The 20016-nt window shown below is 36.2% G+C and overlaps 1 protein-coding gene across 50 annotated transcripts in view; it reads right to left on the bottom strand.

Annotated features, from left to right (window-relative positions):
• Positions 1-20016, bottom strand: part of Ncor1 (nuclear receptor corepressor 1) — a 149926-nt gene that overhangs the window by 65350 nt on the left and 64560 nt on the right. For 32 of the 50 annotated variants that reach the window (XM_076936627.1, XM_076936626.1, XM_076936625.1 and 29 more), the window contains 7 exons: positions 19681-19771; positions 15171-15349; positions 13952-14006; positions 12514-12615; positions 7591-7718; positions 2872-3086; positions 1161-1223 (listed from right to left, as the gene is read on the bottom strand). In XM_076936627.1, coding sequence (XP_076792742.1) covers positions 1161-1223; positions 2872-3086; positions 7591-7718; positions 12514-12615; positions 13952-14006; positions 15171-15349; positions 19681-19771 — 833 coding nt within the window. The remainder of the gene's footprint in view (positions 1-1160; positions 1224-2871; positions 3087-7590; positions 7719-12513; positions 12616-13951; positions 14007-15170; positions 15350-19680; positions 19772-20016) is intronic. The other 18 variants (XM_076936628.1, XM_076936656.1, XM_076936668.1 and 15 more) reach the window with 1 other exon arrangement.

Below are 20016 nucleotides of genomic sequence, written 5' to 3'. Positions count from 1 at the left end.
ACTAAAATAGCAGATACAGGACTCAAATCAGTGTCTGCTTGGCCACAAACATTACAATCTCATGTCTGACTCATTTTCTTGGTGGTATATAATTAGAGGACTTAACTAAGTCTAGGCAGAAGGCTCAGTGGGTAAAGTGTTTGCTGAATGAGCCTAATGACCTAAAATTGAACCCCAGACCCCACATACAAAGCCAGAAGCAATGACACATACCCTAGAAGGCAGCACTCCTATGTGAGTGATGGAGAAAAACAGAACTGGGTGGAAGCTTATCACTGGAATGCAACAAAAACACGACAAAAAGACCCTGCCTCAAAAGCAAAATGGAAGGAGAGAACAGGATTCCTTTAACTTTCACTTATGTTCCATTGCATGTGTCATACACACGCTAAATAAACAAACCAATCATTAAAAGACTTAACCAAATAGAAAACAAGGAAACAGTCTTCATTCTACTCAATACAACTTGCAAATAATAGAAATATAGATTTCACATTCATCATTTATCCCCAAATAATTTCTAATGCATATAATCACAACTACTGTAGAAATATCAAAATAGTACTCTGCTCTCCAATGAAAATCAAAATAAAACTCCAGAGAGAATCGTAAATTCCTCAAACATGGGCACCTTCAAATATACAAAGGTTAATTATTTACTTAAATTTACTTCAAAATTCTATTTACCTTTTTAGAAAACCTTTTTTAGGGGTATAAATGGGGTCATGCCACACAGCCAAGGTTGACCTTGAACTTGTTAAGTAGACAAGGCTGGCCTAGTCTTTGTACATGTGCATATGTATGAGTATGTGCTTCACTTGCACTCAGGCGTGTGTTTGAGGTTTTTTTGTGGGTTTGCCGGTTTATATGTATGTAACACCATGTTCATTCCTGGTACCCACAAAAGTCAGAAGACAGAACTGGATCCCCTGATACTGGAGCTACACATGGTTGTGAGCCATCATGTGACTGGTGGGAAGTGAAGCCAGATCCTCTAGAAGAACAGTACTCTTAACCACTGAACCATCTCTTTAGCCCCTGGCCTATTTTTTTTTTTCAATTAAAAAATTGTTTTATTTCACCCATTACCAATCTTAAAAATAAATAAAAAAAATACAAAAAAGAATAAACTCCAAACTTTACATACTGTTGTTCATTACCTTTTTTAGCAACTTCCATTTCTTCTTCTGTCCATCTTGAAGTCTCAACAGGTTCAGTAGAAACTGAAATAAAAGGAAAACTCAGACAAAAGAAATCCAAATTGAACCATCCATTCAAATAATTCATCTGATACTTTACTTATTTACATAAAATTAGATAGTATCAGCCTCTTAAGAGCCAATTAGATGGAAAATTTTTACACTTCTTAGTGTTAAGATCTTTCTCAATATTCTCTGATAGACACCTCTGGCCATATGCTAAGCCCTATAATGACAAAGGAACACAGTGCCTCTTCCTTTCTTGCCACCAGAATGTATAACCTAATCAGAGCATTCACTTATAAAACCCTCTGCAAGCTCCCTGCTTTGCAGCAGAAGAAGAAACAATTAAAGAGAAAGCCAGTTCACCAAGACCTGCCCTGGACCATTTTCATCCTCCCATCTGCTTGGATCCAATGTATAATGCTTGCCATTTATACAACATTCAATGTCTTTCTACCTCATTTTATGGTGAAGTTGGTAGCACTGAATCACACAGACAGGCACTTCATCACTAATATAATCCATTTAAAGAATAGTGCTAAATGTTAATATTGTTAAATTATGTTGAATAATGTTTAACTGAATAATGTCAATGATATAAATAAGGGAAATGTTAAATAATCCTTTTAAAAAATATGACAAACAACAAAAATCCTTTTAAAGAAAAATGTAAGAAAAAGAAACATAGTTATATTCTTAGGCCCAGTATATCTTGCCTAAGAATTTATTCCTTAAATAAGAAAAAAATGTTAAATATAGGAAAACAGCTTTGAGTATACTGCTGTCCATGCTGGTTTAAAAAGAAGGAAACAGACAGTTTAATCACTCAACAGTAGAAAATGTTTATGTAACTCATGCTTCAGAAGCAAAATGTTAACATAGAACAGGCATTTAACAACTAAAACAGAAATTATGAATACTTAAAAATTATAAAACAGGGCTGGAGGGATGGCTCCGAAGGTAAGAGAACTACATTCAATTCCCAGCACCTACATGCCAGGTGTACATAACAACTGTCTTTAACTCCAGTTCCATAGGATCCAACACACTCTGCTGGCTTCCAAGGGCAAAAGGAATGCACATGGTGCACAGATAAATATGTGGGCATTTTATACAGATAAAATTGTATAAGCACACATATACAATTAATAAAAATAATTAAATCTCAAAGCTCAAGAAAAATTCCTAAAGAGAGGGGAGGAATACATGGGCATTATATAACTGTTCATTAACTTGTTTTTATATTGTAAAACTGGACCAGCAAGATGGCTCAGCAGATAAAGGCACTTATGCTATAAGTCTGTCAATCTGAATTCAGGCATGAAAACTGTCCTTAGACCTCTACATATGGCCAGTGGGCTATGTGTACCTACACTCAGACACATGTACATACATAAGTGAATTAATACTTTAATGTGGAAAAAAATAGAAATATTTTATGCTATATGCCAAATAAAAAGTTAGAGAAAGTGTTATACAAATGGAAGAAAAGCTATACTGTAACTATTATTTTTTTCTAAACAGATTTTATGTTCAAGTTTAATGAAATATAAAGCAGACTTTACGATTACTTTTTGGTTATCAATATTGGCATACCCTGCCTTACTCTGTCTATCAAACAGAACCTTGATAGGATTACACCCTACACAAAAAAATCTCTTCTACTAACTGGGCTCTGGTGGTGGTGGCAGGGGTTGAGGGGGCTCCTCAGTGGCTGCAGCAGCAGCACTGGCAGCTGCAGCTTCACTTGTCATGGACCTGGTGATCCGGCCCTTCCGGCGCCCCTGGCTGTTAGCAGTCTTTCGCCCCCTCGGAGTGACCTGTTCTCTCTCCTCAGTTTCTTCTGCTGTGGCTTCTGTTCTGTCCTTTTCCTTGGTTATTTCTCTAAAAACAAATGCAAATCAAAGCTTTTGTGATTTAAAAGTATGGATACAGCAAAGAGTATTCTTTCAATAAAAATTGCATAAACTTAATCCAATCTTTTACTTTTTAAACTCTATCTTATGAAAAACTTTATCATGTGATTTTCAATAGCTTTGACTGATTGAAGACACACTAGAAGACATATCACATACTAATAGATTTATATTTTAAACATATTTCACATTAACGTAATAGCCAGACATTCATAAGAAAATACCAAGTGATAACAGAACTACCCAGACCTAAAATGGAGCAGAAGACTTTATAGCAAAGGCAAAAGTCCTGAGATTTTGCTTTTCCTTAAATTCTGTTAAAATTTATTCTATGAAATTATGTTAAAGCTGGTAATCTTCATGACTGATGCCTATTAGGTAGTAATAATCTACAATACAATTCTATTAAATCAGAGCCAGGGTTCTGAACTACCTCTAGATATTACTATGTACAAACAAAGCAGTATGGCTTCATGGTTGGCAGAATAGTTTCTGGATCAGGCTCCCTAAGTTCCTCTAAGATCTGTGATTCACTAACCATGACATAACCTGGGAAAAGCTGCCTTGCCCCTGTGAACCTCAGTTTTCTGTTCTGTAAAATAAGGTTAGTGATTGTAGTGGTTTGGATATGCCTAGGCTAGGGAGTGGCACTATTTGAAGGTGTGGCCTTGTTGCAGTAGGTGTGCTACTGTGGACTTGGGCTTTAAATCCCTTATCCTAGCTGCCTGGAAGCTAGTCTTCTCCTAGCAACCTTCAGATGAAGATGTAGAACTCTCAGCTCCTCCCACACCATGCCTGCCTAGATGCTGCCATGTTCCCACCTTAATGATAATGGACTGAACCACTGAACCTGTAAGCCAGCCCAAATTAAATGTTGTCCTTAAAAGAGTTGTCATGGTCATGGTATCTGTTCACAGCAGTAAAATCCTCACTAAGACAGCGATAATACATTTCACATAGTAGTTGCAAGGATTAAAGGTATTAATTGAAAGAATAAGGTGCCTGGAACATCATACAAATTTATTACTATTATTATTATTATTATTATTATTATTATTATTATTACTACAAAACTTCTCTCAGTCTATGAAGAGCTTATTCATAGTCTCAAGTACTTAAGAAAATTTAATTCACAATGAATATTGTTAATAGTATTATTATAATAAAAAATATTTTGAGTATCTGAAGAATGTTCTCTGTGCTACAGATGGTACTTATTATATTTGAAAATACAATAGTTAAGGTACTTTGTACCTAAAAGAACATGGAGATAAATTTGATCAAATATATTGTGTGTATGTATGAAATTTATAAAGAATGAGTCAATATATTTTTTAAAGTACACATTTGTGAGAGTCAGTTATTAGTGGAAGATGCCATTTATTTTCACAATTTAACTACTTCAAGTAAAAGCCTGTTGAGGCTTATCAAGGTATAGATATTCTCTCATAATAAACATATGCTTGAAGAATGACTATATATACTAATCTAAGTTAGAAGAACACAAAGAGTTAACTCAGCTGTAGTCATTAGCCACTCCAAAGCTGAGCAAGTTGGATGTTCTTTTAATCTAGTACTTGGGGAGGCTTGATTCAAGATGATTCAAGGCCAGCCTATGCACCTAATGTCTGTCTTAAAAATAAACATGCAGTTGAGATTGATAGGGAATGTCTTTAACCCCAGCGCTTAGTGGGCAAAGCAAGCTGGTTTCTGTGAGTTGAAGACCAGCCTGGTCTAGATAGTGAGTTCATGCCTATGAATAGGCTCTCATAAAAAGAAAAACAAATAAATGAACAAACTATCCAAACTGCTCCCTACTCATCCCCAAACACGCTCACCATCTCCAGAATGAAATCAAACATGCCCACCTTCACTAAGGCTCTATCAAATGAACTCAGAGGCAATCTACCTTCTACTCCTCCCCTTCCGTTTAATGAAATCACAGCCTAATTCCCAGTGCATGGCTGTGCAAACTGGTTCTTCTGCCACATTAGCTGTGAGCACCTCTCCTTCCTATTCACCCAGGTCTGTGTCTTCAAACAAGTCTCACTATTCTGCTATTTCTGAATTTCAAGCTTATGCTTTAAATCCTGTTCATGTCTTGCCTAGTGTTCTCCTTCTTATATACCAAGTACCTGAGAACAGGACATACCCTCTGTATTTTTTTCATCCTCTCTAAACCATAGCATAAACCATATACTATTACCTATGAATGCATGCTATGTAACTTGTTTTATGAAAAAATATTAGTCACCTACATGTGGTTTTAAAACCTGTAAGAGGGCTGGTGAGATGGCTCAATGGTTAAGAGCACTGACTGCTCTTCCAGAGGTCATGAGTTCAAATCCCAGCAACCACATGGTGGCTCACAACCATCCATAATGAGATCTGATGCCCTCATATGGGTGTCTGAAGACAGCTACAGTGTACTTACACAAAATAAATAAATAAATAAATAAATAAATTCTTTAAAAAAAAAAAAAAAACCTGTAAGAAAAAAGTAAAACAAACAAAAATATACCTTTTAAAAAGATAACATTTCTTTATAAGAACCATGAATATATGGTATAAAAATGTTTACCCTAAACCTAAAAACGTCTTATTTTTGTTCGTTATAAGTATCTTCTCAAGGTAAAAATGTATGAATGTCTAACTCTTAATTCTTTTTTTAAAGACAGATTTGTTTGTTTGTTTGTTTGTTTATTTATTCATTCCATGTGTGTGAGTGCTCTGTCCCTGTCTTCAGACACTCCAGAAGAGGACATCAGATCTCATTACAGATGGTTGTGAGCCACCATGTGGTTGCTGGGAATTGAACTCAGGACCTCTGGAAGATCAGTCTGCTCTTAACCACTGAGCCATCTCTCCAGTCCCAACTCTTAATTATTTTATTTATTTATGTGAATGAGTATTTCACCTGCATGGATTATGTCTATGCATCATGTGCATGCCTGGTACTGGCAAAGACCAGAAGAGGGCACCCGACCCCCGGGACTGAAGTTACAGAGCGTTGTGAGCTACCATATGAGTCCTGGGATTCAAATCTGAGTCCTCTCAAGGAGCAGCCAGTGTTCTTAACTGCTGGGGAATCTCCAGTCCCTGACTTTTAAGAAAATCATACAAGTGACTTATGAGATATTAAATGACAAAAAAAAAAAAAAACCAACAGGTAAAATGTAAAAATTTCTAATGAGTCTATATAAATAGCACAATAAATACTTTTAAAGACACAAACTACTGAAATACACAATGGCCTCGATGAATCTGAAAAATACATTCTTCTATTGGGCTAAGTAAAAAAAGCCACACAGACTATATACTTGGTAAACTTTGGCTCTTAAAAACGTCCTGCAAACGATTAAGTCTTAAAGACTTGGTCCTAATGGATGCTGTTTGAAATGAAGTGTTGAAAGAGACAGAACCTATCAGGTCTTTTTGTCAGTGTTAGCATGAAGGAAATAATGAGAGATCTCACTCCCTCTTTCCTTCTTCTCTGTGAAATGACTAATGGAACCAACCAGTCAGATTAATACTTCTAAAATTGTAAGCTAAAAAAAGTTTCTATTTCTAAGTTGATTATGAGGTAGTTTTTTTTTTTTTTTCTTATAGTGACGGAAGGTTAACTCCATTTATACTTAATTCTAGAACATCATTAATCTGAGACTAAGAGTGGGCAGAAATCCTGACTACAAAGAAAACTAAGGAAGCTGGGTGGTGGTGTTTCATGCCTATAATCCCAGCACTCAGAAGGCAGAGGCAGGCAGATCTTTTGAGTTTCAGGCCAGCCTGATCTATAGAGTGAGTTCACACCAGCCAGGGCTACACAAAGAACCCATCTCAAACAAAACAGAGGCTACCTGTGCATGTGTGCATGCATATATAAAATAACATCTCTATAAAATAAGGCCATTAAGTCAAAAATTCTATTTACTAAAACATCCATTTCTTTCTTCATTTTTTGTTTTTGTTTTGTTTTGGGTTGTTTTGGTTTTTTTTTTTTGTTTTTTTTTGTTTTTTTTTTTTTTTTTTTTTTTGAAACCTTGGCTGTCCTGAAACTCACCCTATAGACCAGGCTGGCCTAGAACTCACAGAGGTACCCCTGCCTCTATCTCCCAAAGTACTGGAATTAGAGGCACGTGTGTGCCACCACTGCTTGACTAATACTGCATTACTTTTTTTTGTTTGTTTGTCTGTTTTTCGAGACAGGGTTTCTCTGTATAGCCCTGGCTGTCCTGGAACTCACTCTGTAGACCAGGTTGGCCTTGAACTCAGAAATCTGTCTGCCTTTGCCTCCCATCTGCAGGGATCAAAGGTGTGCACCACCACTGTGCGGCCAATACTGCATTTCTTATCCAGGTTAAGAACCTGTTAGTCAAAGCATATATTCCTGTGGACTCCTCCCACATATTTACACGGGTACTAGATGCAGCTTCAGATCTGAACTATAACATTTATCTAACTGCTCGACTCACTTAGAGTCTTCCTTCTCATCTTTTTCTTCATCATCCTTCTTTTCTTCTTCCTTTTTCTCTGTTTTTTCTGCTTTATCCTCTTCTTTTTCTTCTACTTTTTCTTCTTGTGAGGGACGGGCAATCTGCTGCTAGGACACACCATCAATTGTAAGATATAAAAGTAAAAGAAATCAAACTGTATGACAAATTACAGTATTTACTTGGAAGAATATTATTGGAGGTTGGGGGAGTCCCATTTACAGTAGTAGATAGGGGCACTAAGAATAAACCTAACCAAGAAAGTGAGGGAAACTCTACAATAAAGAAAACAAAAATAAAATAAAGCAATACAATAAATAAAGATAACAAGAAACACCTCTTGTGTTCATAGACTATTAAAATGGCAACGTTAAAAAAATGACCTAAAGATTCAGTATAATTCCCACCAAAACTCCAATGACGTTTTTGTTGTTTGTTTTGTTTTCCAGGCAGAGTTTCTCAGTGTAGTCCTGGCTATCCTGGGACTTGCTCTGTAGACACCTGGCTGGTCTTGAACTCAGAGAGCCTGCCTGCCTCTGCTTCCAGAACACTAAGATTTAAGGTGTGCAGCACCACTGCCCGGGTTCCAATAATGTTCTTTATAGAACAAGAATAGACAATTTTACATACAGTTTATACGAAAACACAAAAGGCCCTAAATAGCCAAAAGGGAAGTATCAAAATCTGATCTCAAATTGTACTACAGAATCACAGTAACAAAACTTACATGTAGACCAATAAACTAAAAAACCAAATTCATACAACTACAACCACTTAATGTTTAACAAAGATATCTAAAGCATATATTGGAAAAAGACATTAAAAATTGTTCTTGGAAACTGAATATCCAAGTGTATAAGAATAAAATTATATCCACTTTTCTTTTACATGCTCAAAAAAATAAATGAAAGATATTTTTAATGTAAGAACTAAAGCTTTAAAATTGCTAGAGAAAGCACATTAATATACAGGAAGAGCTAAGGAGTGTGACTGACGCAGTCCCTCTGGGAATCACCAGAGCTGACTCCATCAGTATGAAGAGCAAACAACAGAACCAACAAAAACAAGATCTTAAGATTCCTTCAGAAACCACTTAATACCCAATAAATGTTTTAAGAAAAGTAAAAAGAAAGAAAAGACTCTTAAGGATAGTCTGAGGGTTCCTCACACATTCAGGTTAATTGAAGGATACTCTACACTGGTCACTAAGGCTAAGAAATGGAGCCAACTTAAATATCCATCAACAAATAAAATATGATATAATACACAATTTTATTCAGACTTAAAAAATGAAATCACGGTACGTACAAAAAATAAATGAAGTGGAAATAATTGTTAAGGAAAATAAGGCAGACAAGGTAAGGAGGGAGAAGTACTGGAGATGGAGGAAACGGAGACATAAGGTGGGGTGGGCTGAAGAGCAGTGAGGAGGGTTGAACAACAACAAAGCAAGAACAAAATTTAATAATAATACCTATTACTTTGTAAACTAATTTTTAAAACTGGATAGAGGACAAAATGTATCTTTCACATGTCATCTACCTCTGATGATCTTCTCTCCCTTTTGAAATTAGAGATTAAATTTCTGGGAACTCCCTAAGGAACATAGGTGACTTTGTACCCCGTTTTTCAGTGTCTTGGTATTCCTACTGTCCTATCTTTCCTAACACTGTCAGCCACACCCACTAAACTTGGTAAAAATACAGGCAGAAGTAGGGATGGCCTCCTTCCCTCCAGGCCCTGACATAAGGCCTCTCCTCACCTGCGGCCCACATCCCTTTCTTCCCACACCGTCAATGCTGCTTAGCTACCAGTCTTCATCAGCTATCATCTATTATTCTATCAATTTTTTAGAGTCTATCAAGAACTATATCTACTATTTAGTACATTAATTCCCTTACTTGTATATGACCTTAACAATTTTTTGATCTAGTTAATTCCAAGTTTCACTTGCATCTGGATATTTAATAAAAAAAATTTGAGATATCAGGGGATTTTGAAATGTGTATTTTATAACTATAAGATGATTTATTTTAAAATTAAGTGTGCTTTTTTCAGCTCTGACATCATATTTCTAGCAGGAGGCAGGCACAAGACTTGTTTCAAGTGCTAATAACATAGGGGCTGGAGCGAAGGCTCAGCAGACAGGAGCATTGGGTGTTTTTCCAGGAGTTCTGAGATCAATTCCCAGCACCCACATGGCAGCTGGCAATATAACAGGACTGATGCCTTCTTTTGATGTGCAGACAAAGCACCCATATACATGAAATAAACAAATCTTTGAAAGAAAGAAAGAGAGAGAGAAAGAAAGAAAGAAAGAAAGAAAGAAAGAAAGAAAGAAAGACAGAAGGCTAATGCTAATAACTCATACACAAACACAGCATCAGACTGTTGCTCTGAAGCAGCAAGATGGCATTCTAATGACAAAGTCTGCCTTTTCTTTAGTATATTAGCTATGTGACCAGTAAAATGGTTCATAACTCAAATACATGATGGGTCATAGCAATTAAATAAAAGAAAAGGGTTAAAATTTCCCATAGAATTCAATGATACTATTTTGATTCCCACACATTTCCTGCTGCCTGAAACCTAGACAAGGTCTGATTCAGTTCCCTAGTATTAGAGAGCAATGGCACTACAGAACTCGCCCAGACAGTGGAAAGGCGGCAGCAATTCCCAGCTCTGCAGAAACTGATAGTCTTGCTGCATTACAGTCTGCTCAAGTGCAGAAAGGACACTTTTCTAGAGGTTGTCTCATTGTCTTGCATGCTGGTAAGGTAGTAGGTAGTAGCAAAGCGGGCAGAGATCTAAATCTTACTTCTGGGCAATCTGATGAACACCTATCATGAACACTGAAATTAAAGAGAAGGAAATATATCTGGTTTAAACAAGAGGTGGCTAAAGTTCCTTTTGTTTTGGGCGGATATGTTAGAGAATCACTGGCATATATGGTTTAGGATGTGGTAGGTTCTAACCTCGATACTCCTGATAGGCTGGCTGCAGCAGAACAGGCCCATTCAAAAGGAAACTCTGTGTCTTCAACAGACATAGCAGTTCTTGGCTGGGTTTCTTTCCTTTAAAACTGATACTTACAGTCAAGAAAACAAGTGTCATTCAGCTAGGCAGGTTCTCCTAGCATGAAATAAGATATTCTCTACAAATAATATAGCACAATTAAAAAAAAAAACAAATAAAAATTCAAATAAAAAAAATAATAAAAGGTGTCTGTGCTCAGTGTGAACACTGCCTGGGGGATTTAGAGTAGCATCAAGCACTGCTGTATCTAACTGTACTCCTAACACCTGTAGATATGTTCTATTTGTATTAGTCAAAAAATCTCAAGCCAGGCAGTGGTGCACATACCTTTTTTGATCCCAACACTAGGGAGGCAGAAGCAGGTGGATCTCTGTGAGTTCGAGGGCAGTCTGGTCTACAGAGTGATTTCCAGGACAGCCAGAGCTACACAGAGAAAGCATATCTTGAAGGAAAAACAACAACAAAAAACCAACCAAACAAACAAACAAAAACCTCAAGTTAATAAAACAGAAAAATTAATGAATTCTCCCACTTATTAGACACTTTGAGTTGTCTATTAACAAAATGACTGAGTTCTCTAACACTGTGAAGAGGACAAAGAGAAGGGAGCACTGCTTTATTACCAGGCATGTTTTCTTTTAAAATGTATTCAGATAGTAAACAGAAAATTTCTCAAACCTATCTTGCCAAAGATATTAACACCTAATACCTTTAAAGTAACTAAATTTGAGACTAACTTTCCAGATAGCAAAAGCTGTCAGTCAACAAAAATACACACTGGTGTCAGCAATAAAGACAACAGCACTTACTACTTATCAGGCATTCCCTCTGGGCTTTACTTTGTACTCTGAGGATTTTGGCAGCACACACAGTTTCCATACTGATACTAACATATACACATCACTGATGCCAACCCCAAATGCAAAAAACAAGATTCTAAGCACAAACCCACAGAACAGGTAATGGTATAAAGCTCTTGGCATTATACTCAAATTTTAGGCTCTCTAAAGCATTCTTTTTAAGTATTGATTACTTAACAGTTTAGGCAGACATTCCTCCAACTTCAAAATACTAAGTGATAAATATGTTTCTGGATACTTTCAAAGACAAAAAAAAAAAAAAAATGCTGGTGTAAAGACAGAGAAAGAAACAGTGTTGCCACAGAGGAAAAGCAAAAAATCCTGAAAAAAGAAACCAAGTAATTGAAAATGAATAAAGTGTTATTTAGCAATGACTTGTGTGAAAGCTCTGGTCACAAACAGGCAATATAAAAATCATATCTACATGTATTCTCATGGGGAGATACCAGATGTGAGTGAATGTTTGAAATTACTCCACATTCTAATAAATTCGGTTTTTTTTTTTATTTAAAAAGGTGTGTGTGTGTGTGTGTGTGTGTGTGTATGTGTGTGTATGTGTGTGTTTATACACGTGCACAAAGGACACCAGAACAGTACAGACATCAGGTATCCTGGAGTTACAGTTATAGGCAGTTGTGAGCAACCTGACTCAGGGTAATAGGAGCCAAACTGGGTCCTCTGAAGAGCATTAAGTGCTCTTACAGAAAATAATATTCCTAGTTGGCCTTTTAGTTTTAATGTATGTGCCTCTGTATGGACATGTACATTAAAGTCCAGGTGCCACTAGAGGTAAGGAGAGCACATCTGACGTCCCAGTTGGACTCACAGGAGGTTAGTGGCTACATGTGGGCATTGACAACATAACTCTGCTAGAATAGTTTACACTCTTAACCACGCTACGTCTCCAGCCCAAACATATTTTAAATTGTGGATTATAAATAACACATGTCTGAATATTCTTTTGTCTTCATATTTCCATCAACTTTGAAACATTTACTTAGTAATATACCTGATTTCTGCCTCTGCGTTTTCCATAATTCCTTCTCACAAGGGCTTTATAATTCTCATTTTTCTTGGTTAAATAGTAATATAAAACACAATCAGGGACACTCTGTAATAAAGAAAATTTTATTTAATGTTTCATTTTAATTCTGTAATAAAACATTTTAATTTTTTATGCTTCATGTTGAAATAAGAATAAAATATTTTCACTAGACGGTGGTGGCACACGCCTTTAATCCCAGCACTTGGGAGGCAGAGACAGGCAGATTTCTGAGTTCGAGGCCAGCCTGGTCTACACAGTGAGTTCCAGGACAGCCAGGACTACACAGAGAAACCCTGTCTCGAAAAACCAAAAAAGCAAAAGCAAAACCAAAAAAAAAAAAAAAAAAAAAAAAAAACCAAAAAGTTTTCTAGAGTAACAAAATCATAAATTAAAAGCAAAACCACATGGCCAAGAGTTAAACCATATCTAGGCAGGCCAGACAAGGGAACTAATATACAAGTCATCTACAGTTGCCTTAATCCAAATTATGCCAACGATACAACATTCACAGAAACATTCAATGTGCTTTTATTAACTGGCAATATACTCTATTATATACGTAAATACTCAAAAGTGACTTTTATGGTGTTTTAATCAAAAGCATTAAAGCTATGTGACTACAAAAAAAAGAAGCAAAAGGAAATCAGGGCTGCTATTTTAATCAGAGAACTAATAACCTTTAAACATCCAAAGTGTTTAATGCATTCTTTGGAAATAGACATTAGATCATTTTTGAGAAAATGATGAAAGTTGCTGTTAGTTCTCTAATAAGAACCACATTCACTTAATTTCTTTTTTGTTGTTTTGTTTTGTTTTCCATTACATGTTTCTCTGTGTAGTCCTGGAACTCACTCTGTAGACCTGGATGGCCTTGAACTCAGAGATCCTTCTGCCTCAGCCTCCACAGTGCTGCGTTTAAAGGTGTGCACCACCACCTCCTGGCAACTTAAAAAATTGTGTTTGTTTGGTTTTGAGACAGGGTCTCAACTATGTAGTTCTGACTGGCCTAGAACATACTATGTAGTCAAGGCTAGCCTACTGTCTCTGCAATGCTGGGTACCTCCACATCCAGCAACATTTATTTCTAGTTTGTATGTGTGCACATGTGTAGGCATGTGTAGAAGCCAGACATATTATGATCACCCTGAATTGGAATTATAATTGGTTATGAACCATTTTATGTGCCTCTCTTAGCAGTAGGAATTCTTAGCCACTGTAGCATCTCCAGCTCCTTAGAATTATAATGTAATTATAATTATCATTTTATACATTAATAAAGCTACCAGAAGGTTTTCATCTACCATAGTCCTTTGTAAATTCAGTTCTAATTAACTACTATTGCTTGTTAGAACACAAAAAAATCCAAACACAAGTCTAAAAATACCTCATTGTTTCTTCTTACCTTCCTTTCCAAATAGGATGCAATTAGTCCAAAGTTTTTTGGATGCTGGATAAACCTGTTTAAAAACAGAAACAGTACTGAGATACATCACTCAGACTAAAAGAGGATTTCTGTAACATCTTAGATTCCCCCAGAGGCCCAGGAAACAACAAAGAAAACAGAGTAGAAAAATATAAAGAGGCCGAAGATGGACAAGGCTGTGAATTGCTGTTTTCAGGATATGACATCACTGCACTCGTAAACTCAACGCAGAAGTTACCTGCACAAGACCTATGCCAATATCAAGTCCTTTTCACATTCCAGCAAGGAAGAGACAGGGGCTCTTAGACCCAATCTCTTTTAAGGAGCTACTGGCATTTAATGGCTGATAAAGAAAGAAGAGCTATTTTTCCTCTGTTAAGTAGTTAATGCTTTAGGAAATAACCTCATGGCCAACTCAATGGGTCACATTTTTTAAAAATAAACATGAAAGTCGAAAGTGAATTTGTTAGGAAGAAGTTGAAATGGAGTAGAAGAGAATGGGAGTAATGGGATGAATATAATAAATTATACTTATTTATGAAATTATTCAAGATAAGCAGAAATATTAATAATATATGCATATACAAATGTTTTAACAAAATAAGAAATAACTGGAAGAATTATGTCTAGCCTAAACCAAAGGGACTCCTCATTGCCCATTGGATAACAAAGATATAAAGAATTTTTAAATGGCCAAGTTTTTAATGGAAGTTTTAAATTTTGGATTTTTTGTTTTTTGAGACAGGGTCTTACTATGTATCCCTGACTGTCCTGGAGCTCACTGTGTAGATCACAAAGGCCTCAAAATCAGAGAACTGCCTGCCTCTGTCTCTGGAGTACTAGAATTGAATGCACGTGCCACCACTCCCTATTCCTGCTAACTGTTACAGGGAACTGCCGACTTGAGTCTATGGCTATTCTAAGGCAGAGGAGTCTATCCTAGAACGAGCCTCCCAAAACTAACCTGAACTGCACCCAAGTTTAAGAATCTTTCCTAAAATGCCTCCAGATGCCCATTTCTTATCTGTTAACCATTATCCTACCTACAAGCTTATAGGAAGATAAGTTTATCTATTTCTTACAGTATTTACAGCAATGCCAAACTGGAATAAAAGTTTTGTGGAAGAAGTTCACTCTCAAGTAAATGCCAAAACACTTTATTAACTTCTATAAGAGAATAATTTAACAGTCAAATTACTTGTCCTTAAAGATCTCCTTTTCATGGTCAGTCCAAACATTCATAAACTGTCTGTCTTTATAAACCTTCATTGGATCCTCCATAAGTCCATTCATATTGATGAATTTGACCCTTCTTTGTTCTGCATCAAACATCATAGGTGGAATGACAGAAAGCTGACGCATTTGCTTCTCATTATTCTGCAAAACAATAAATGCAGTTTAGTTAGGATAATAAACTAAAATTTTAAGGGGATGTAGACTTAACAGTTAAAAAAAATCTGTAACTTAATGGCAATGTCATATATGTCATAGCATGTCTTATATAATTATTTCTAACATTTCATATACATATTTACATAGAATTCCACATTTACATAGAATTATATGAATTACAGAGAAGTCACTTAAAAACTACTACTTTTGGTTAAGTTTCGTTTGGATTGATTTTGTCTGTCTTTTCTTTCCTTTTTTGGAGAGTCCCATTCTGCAGTCCAGGCCAAGATTCTAAAGCTCAGTCTGTCCTCAAATTTGCAACAATCTTCCTACCACAGAACCCTTAATGCTGAGATGAGTTACAGATATAAGGTACCATGTCTAGCTTATGCTTTGCTTTTCTGAAAATTTCTTAATGAGATTGATGCTCAGAAAATAATGAAATTTTAGATCTAGAAGACACAAAATAATATATTGATAAAGTAGCCATCTTGTGAAACATTTAGCCATTGTATGTTTTAACATATAACATATAGTCTCATTTAAATACTAGTCTCAACATCATTTTACTTTTTTTTTTTTTTAAAGCTGTGTATTTAGATGCACGTAGAGGCCAGAAGACTATCTTCAGGAGTTTTTCTCCACTGTACACTCATTACCTTAATTCATTGAGGTAGGGTCTCTCAACTGAACCCACAGCTTGCCGAAGCAGGTTAGCCTTACCAGGTGCCCTTTCAGCACTGAACTACAGACAGGCCACCACACTCAACCTAGCATTTATGACTCTGGTCCTAACATTTGCCCAGCAAGGGCTTTATCCACTGAGCCATCTCTTCATCACTGTATAGAAAAGAATCTTAGCATCATTTCAGAAAGAGAAAAACAAGTAGCAAAGGTAGTAAGATCTTAAAGTTACTGATCTTAAATTATTTAATTCATATATTAAGTACTTCCAGCTAACTTTATGTAATCCATCAAAAATTTAAGATTGTTATCATTGTAAATTAAGCTGGTTTAATCTATTGCATATATATGACTTTTCTCAAAGTATAACTTAAGATGTTTATAAATACAAGATTGCATGGAAAAAATTGCTTACAAACCTATAGTGTTCATCTAAAAATAAGCCTTCCCCCCAAAAAAACATTCCCAACTTGTTAAGTTCTACTAAGTGTCTAGTTCCAGGGGGTACTTTCAATGATATGAACATCAGTATTTGGGATTGACATATTAGCTTGGAATCACTTCAACTGACAGGGTTTTTTTTAGAATGCTTTCAGATGACCCCTAATGGAATTCACAGAAAAACAAGCAAAGAAATTTAACGCAGATTTAGCCATTATAGAAATTATAGCTAAAAAAAAGTTTTTAGCTAAAAAATTTTAAAGGTTGTCAATCATGCATTTTCTAGGTGATTTTAAAAGAAATATAGAATTATGATTATGCTTTATATCACTTATACTAAGAGCACACAAGGTTATATGCAGTATGTATTTGGATTTCAAAATATATATTTCAAATATAACTTCAATGTATTGCAAGAAAAGTACATGACTACTACTCTAAATGGAAATGATTCCAACATGCTCAATAACACTGTTAAAAGGACTAAAAAAAAGAAAAAGAAAGAAAGAAAAAAAGGCTGACAACAACTGACCATTATATAACAATACCTGCCTTATAAAGTGTGGAACACATTTCTGTAGCTGAATATTACAATCCTCCCCCAAAGGTAGCATATTCCATGAGATCAAAGGACACTTTAGATCTTCTCCTCAGGAAAATATTATCAGAAGTGAGAAAGAAGTAGAAAACCAATGGCACATGTCTACTTAAACTGGTAACACCATCCTAAGACCTGATGCAGCTCATAGAGCCCAGCATATGACTTTCTACCTCCTCCATGGCCCAAGTGACTGGAATTCACAAGTGAGTTACAGGAACATGTGGCACACAATAAATAGGTACAACAAAAACTTTAACACATGCGCCAATTCAAATGCACACATATATGAGCAAGCTATTTTCACATCACAAAGAAAAACTCATACAAACTGCTTCTAGATTGTAGATTGTAAATACAGGCAGTATGTACAAACTAATTAAAAAATGTTTTCTCCCTCACTAGTAAGATTTCTCCCTGACTTGATAAGATTGAATAATTTGATGGTTAACTCCATGACTTGAATCCAATACCTCAAGCAAACAAGCTTGTAACGAGGGCTTGTAAAAATGTAAGTTGATTCGATGGCTAGAAGAAAGACCATAGGCCTCTGGAACAAGACCCACTAGTATGGCTATCTGGTTCTGCTACCCATAGCATTATGGCCCTGTACCTACCTGTGCCTTAGTTTCATAAAATAATAACAACTAGAGTCTCTTTCTTATATTTTAGTTTAGTGAGATAATACATTAAAAATGTACTTATCATACAATTTTAAGTACCAGGTCCACTCTTCAAAACAGTAAACCTATAATAATCTATTACAACTTGAATCAAAATAGTCACACACACAAAAAAAAAGGTGTCTGTAGATTGGTGGAGATCAAAGCAGACAGGTTCATGACACTATTCTCTTTTTATTTTACTTCATGTGAATTAGTGTTTTGCCTGCAAGTATATCTGTGTGAGGGTGACAGATCTCCTGGACCTGGAATTACAAACAGTTGTGAGCTGCTATGTGAGTGCTGGAAATTAAACCTGGATCCTCTAGAGGAGCAGCCAGTGCTCTTAATTGCTGAGCCATCTCTCCAGCCCCTCATATTCATTATTTTTTACTTGTCAGTGTGCTGAAAACATGCAAGCATAGGTTTTACATGCCTTATTTCTAAATCTTTCAATAATTTAAACTAAATCTACCTTAATTTTTCAAACGAACTACTACTTGGATATTTAAGTTCTCAAAAACCTGTACCCTTAGGAGATTCATGTTATTCGTGTGTCTATATATTTGCACATAGCATTTATTTTAAAATATCCAACTGTAAGTATCCTTAGAGGAAACCACAACAAAAATAACCTCCAATTTTTGAAACAAAATTTAAGAAACTCTGTATCAAAGGAAGAAGACAAGTGGATAGCTTTTGGACTTTGTCATAGAAAAACTGAAGACTGCTGTTAAATTTGAGAGTCTCCTGTATCTCAGGCTGTATTGAACAACTCCCAATTTTGATTTTTTTTTTTTTCTCATCTCTCTACAGAGATCAGCCCGCCTCTGTCTTCCGAGTGATGGGATTAAAAGCTTGTGCCCCCATGCCCAGCTATGATCCTTGTTTCTTTGTTTTTGACTGTTTTGGTTGGTTTTGGGGTTTTCTGTTTTTGTTTTTGAGACAATGTCTCATTAAATAGTCCCAGCTGAGCTGGAACTTGCTAGGTAGACCAACTCAGATCAGTCTGCCCTTGCCTCTGGGATTAAAGGAATGCACCACAGGAGCAGGTGTTTTGTTTTGTTAAATTATGTTCATGTCATGTGAGTACAGGTGCCCTCTCAGGCCAGAGACATCAGATCTCCTAAAACTGGAGTTACAAACAGTTGTGAGCATCCTGCTGATCTGTGTTTTGAGAGGTAAACACGGGTCCTCTAAAGAATGCTTAACCACTGAGGCATGTCTCCAGTTTCATCTTTGGGTTAGTTTTTTTAATCCCCAAGTGGTCATTTTCACTCAAATTTTCTTGCTTAGTATAACTATCTTTGCCTGGGACAATTTACCTGCCTACAGATGTACATATACTGATGTAGTTATCACTTCAGTTCACTACACCCTGTGGAGAACAAAGCAAAAGCTCTTTCACTTCTTGCAGAAATGGAACCAGCAGCCCCGTGTGTCACCAAAAGCTCCTTCCAGTCCTGATCTCACTTTCACCCTAAGTCCATCCTCCCTCCTAGTCTCTCCTCTCAGGGTTCCTGTGTGTCCCTATCACAGATGCTGGAATGAGCATCTTTCTTTTTTTGCTTTTTATTTTTCTAGATAGGGGAGTTAAGAGGGTAGCAGAGACAGAGAAAAGTAGAAAAAAGTAGAAAAAGTAGAAAAGTAGAAAGAGAGTAGAGGAGTAGAGGCCAGCCATGAGCATGTGGAGAGAGGGAGGGGGAAGGGTTGAGAGGACAGAGCTGGAACAAGAAGGGAAGAACAAGAGAGCAAGAATCTTGTTAAAACATTTAATCACACTACTTGAAACCATGAAATGGTTGACCTTAGTCTTTAGAATACTACCTAAAGTACCCTCATTTACATAATGATAAACATTTACCCCCTCAGCTACAGGGTTAGATGCTTAAATAATTAAAGAATTAACTTGAATTAATCAATTTTCTTACCTCCTGCTCAGAAAGACCATCAATAATTTCAGAAATCTCATGCTCGCTCCTAGCAATGGTGGCTGAAAGACCAGCTCCCCTCTGACCAACTCTAAATATGAAGAAAAAGTACAAAGTTTTATGAAGACATAAAAAATTAGTATAAATACTGGAACTATACAGACTAAGCTAGCCCTGAACTCAGAGATCTGCCTGCCTCTGCCTCCAAGTGCTAGAATTAAAGGCACACACACCACTGCCTGGCTTAAGGTGGGACTTTTAAAATAAACTATTTTATAATCATTCTTTGAAACTTTTTCCACATGAACAATTTATCTCGATCACATCCACCTCCCA

The sequence above is a fragment of the Arvicanthis niloticus genome, chromosome 6 (assembly GCF_011762505.2).
Source record: "Arvicanthis niloticus isolate mArvNil1 chromosome 6, mArvNil1.pat.X, whole genome shotgun sequence".
NCBI lineage: Eukaryota > Metazoa > Chordata > Mammalia > Rodentia > Muridae > Arvicanthis > Arvicanthis niloticus.
Note: the sequence above shows the minus strand (reverse complement) of the source record. Positions and strands in the feature narration are given on the sequence as shown.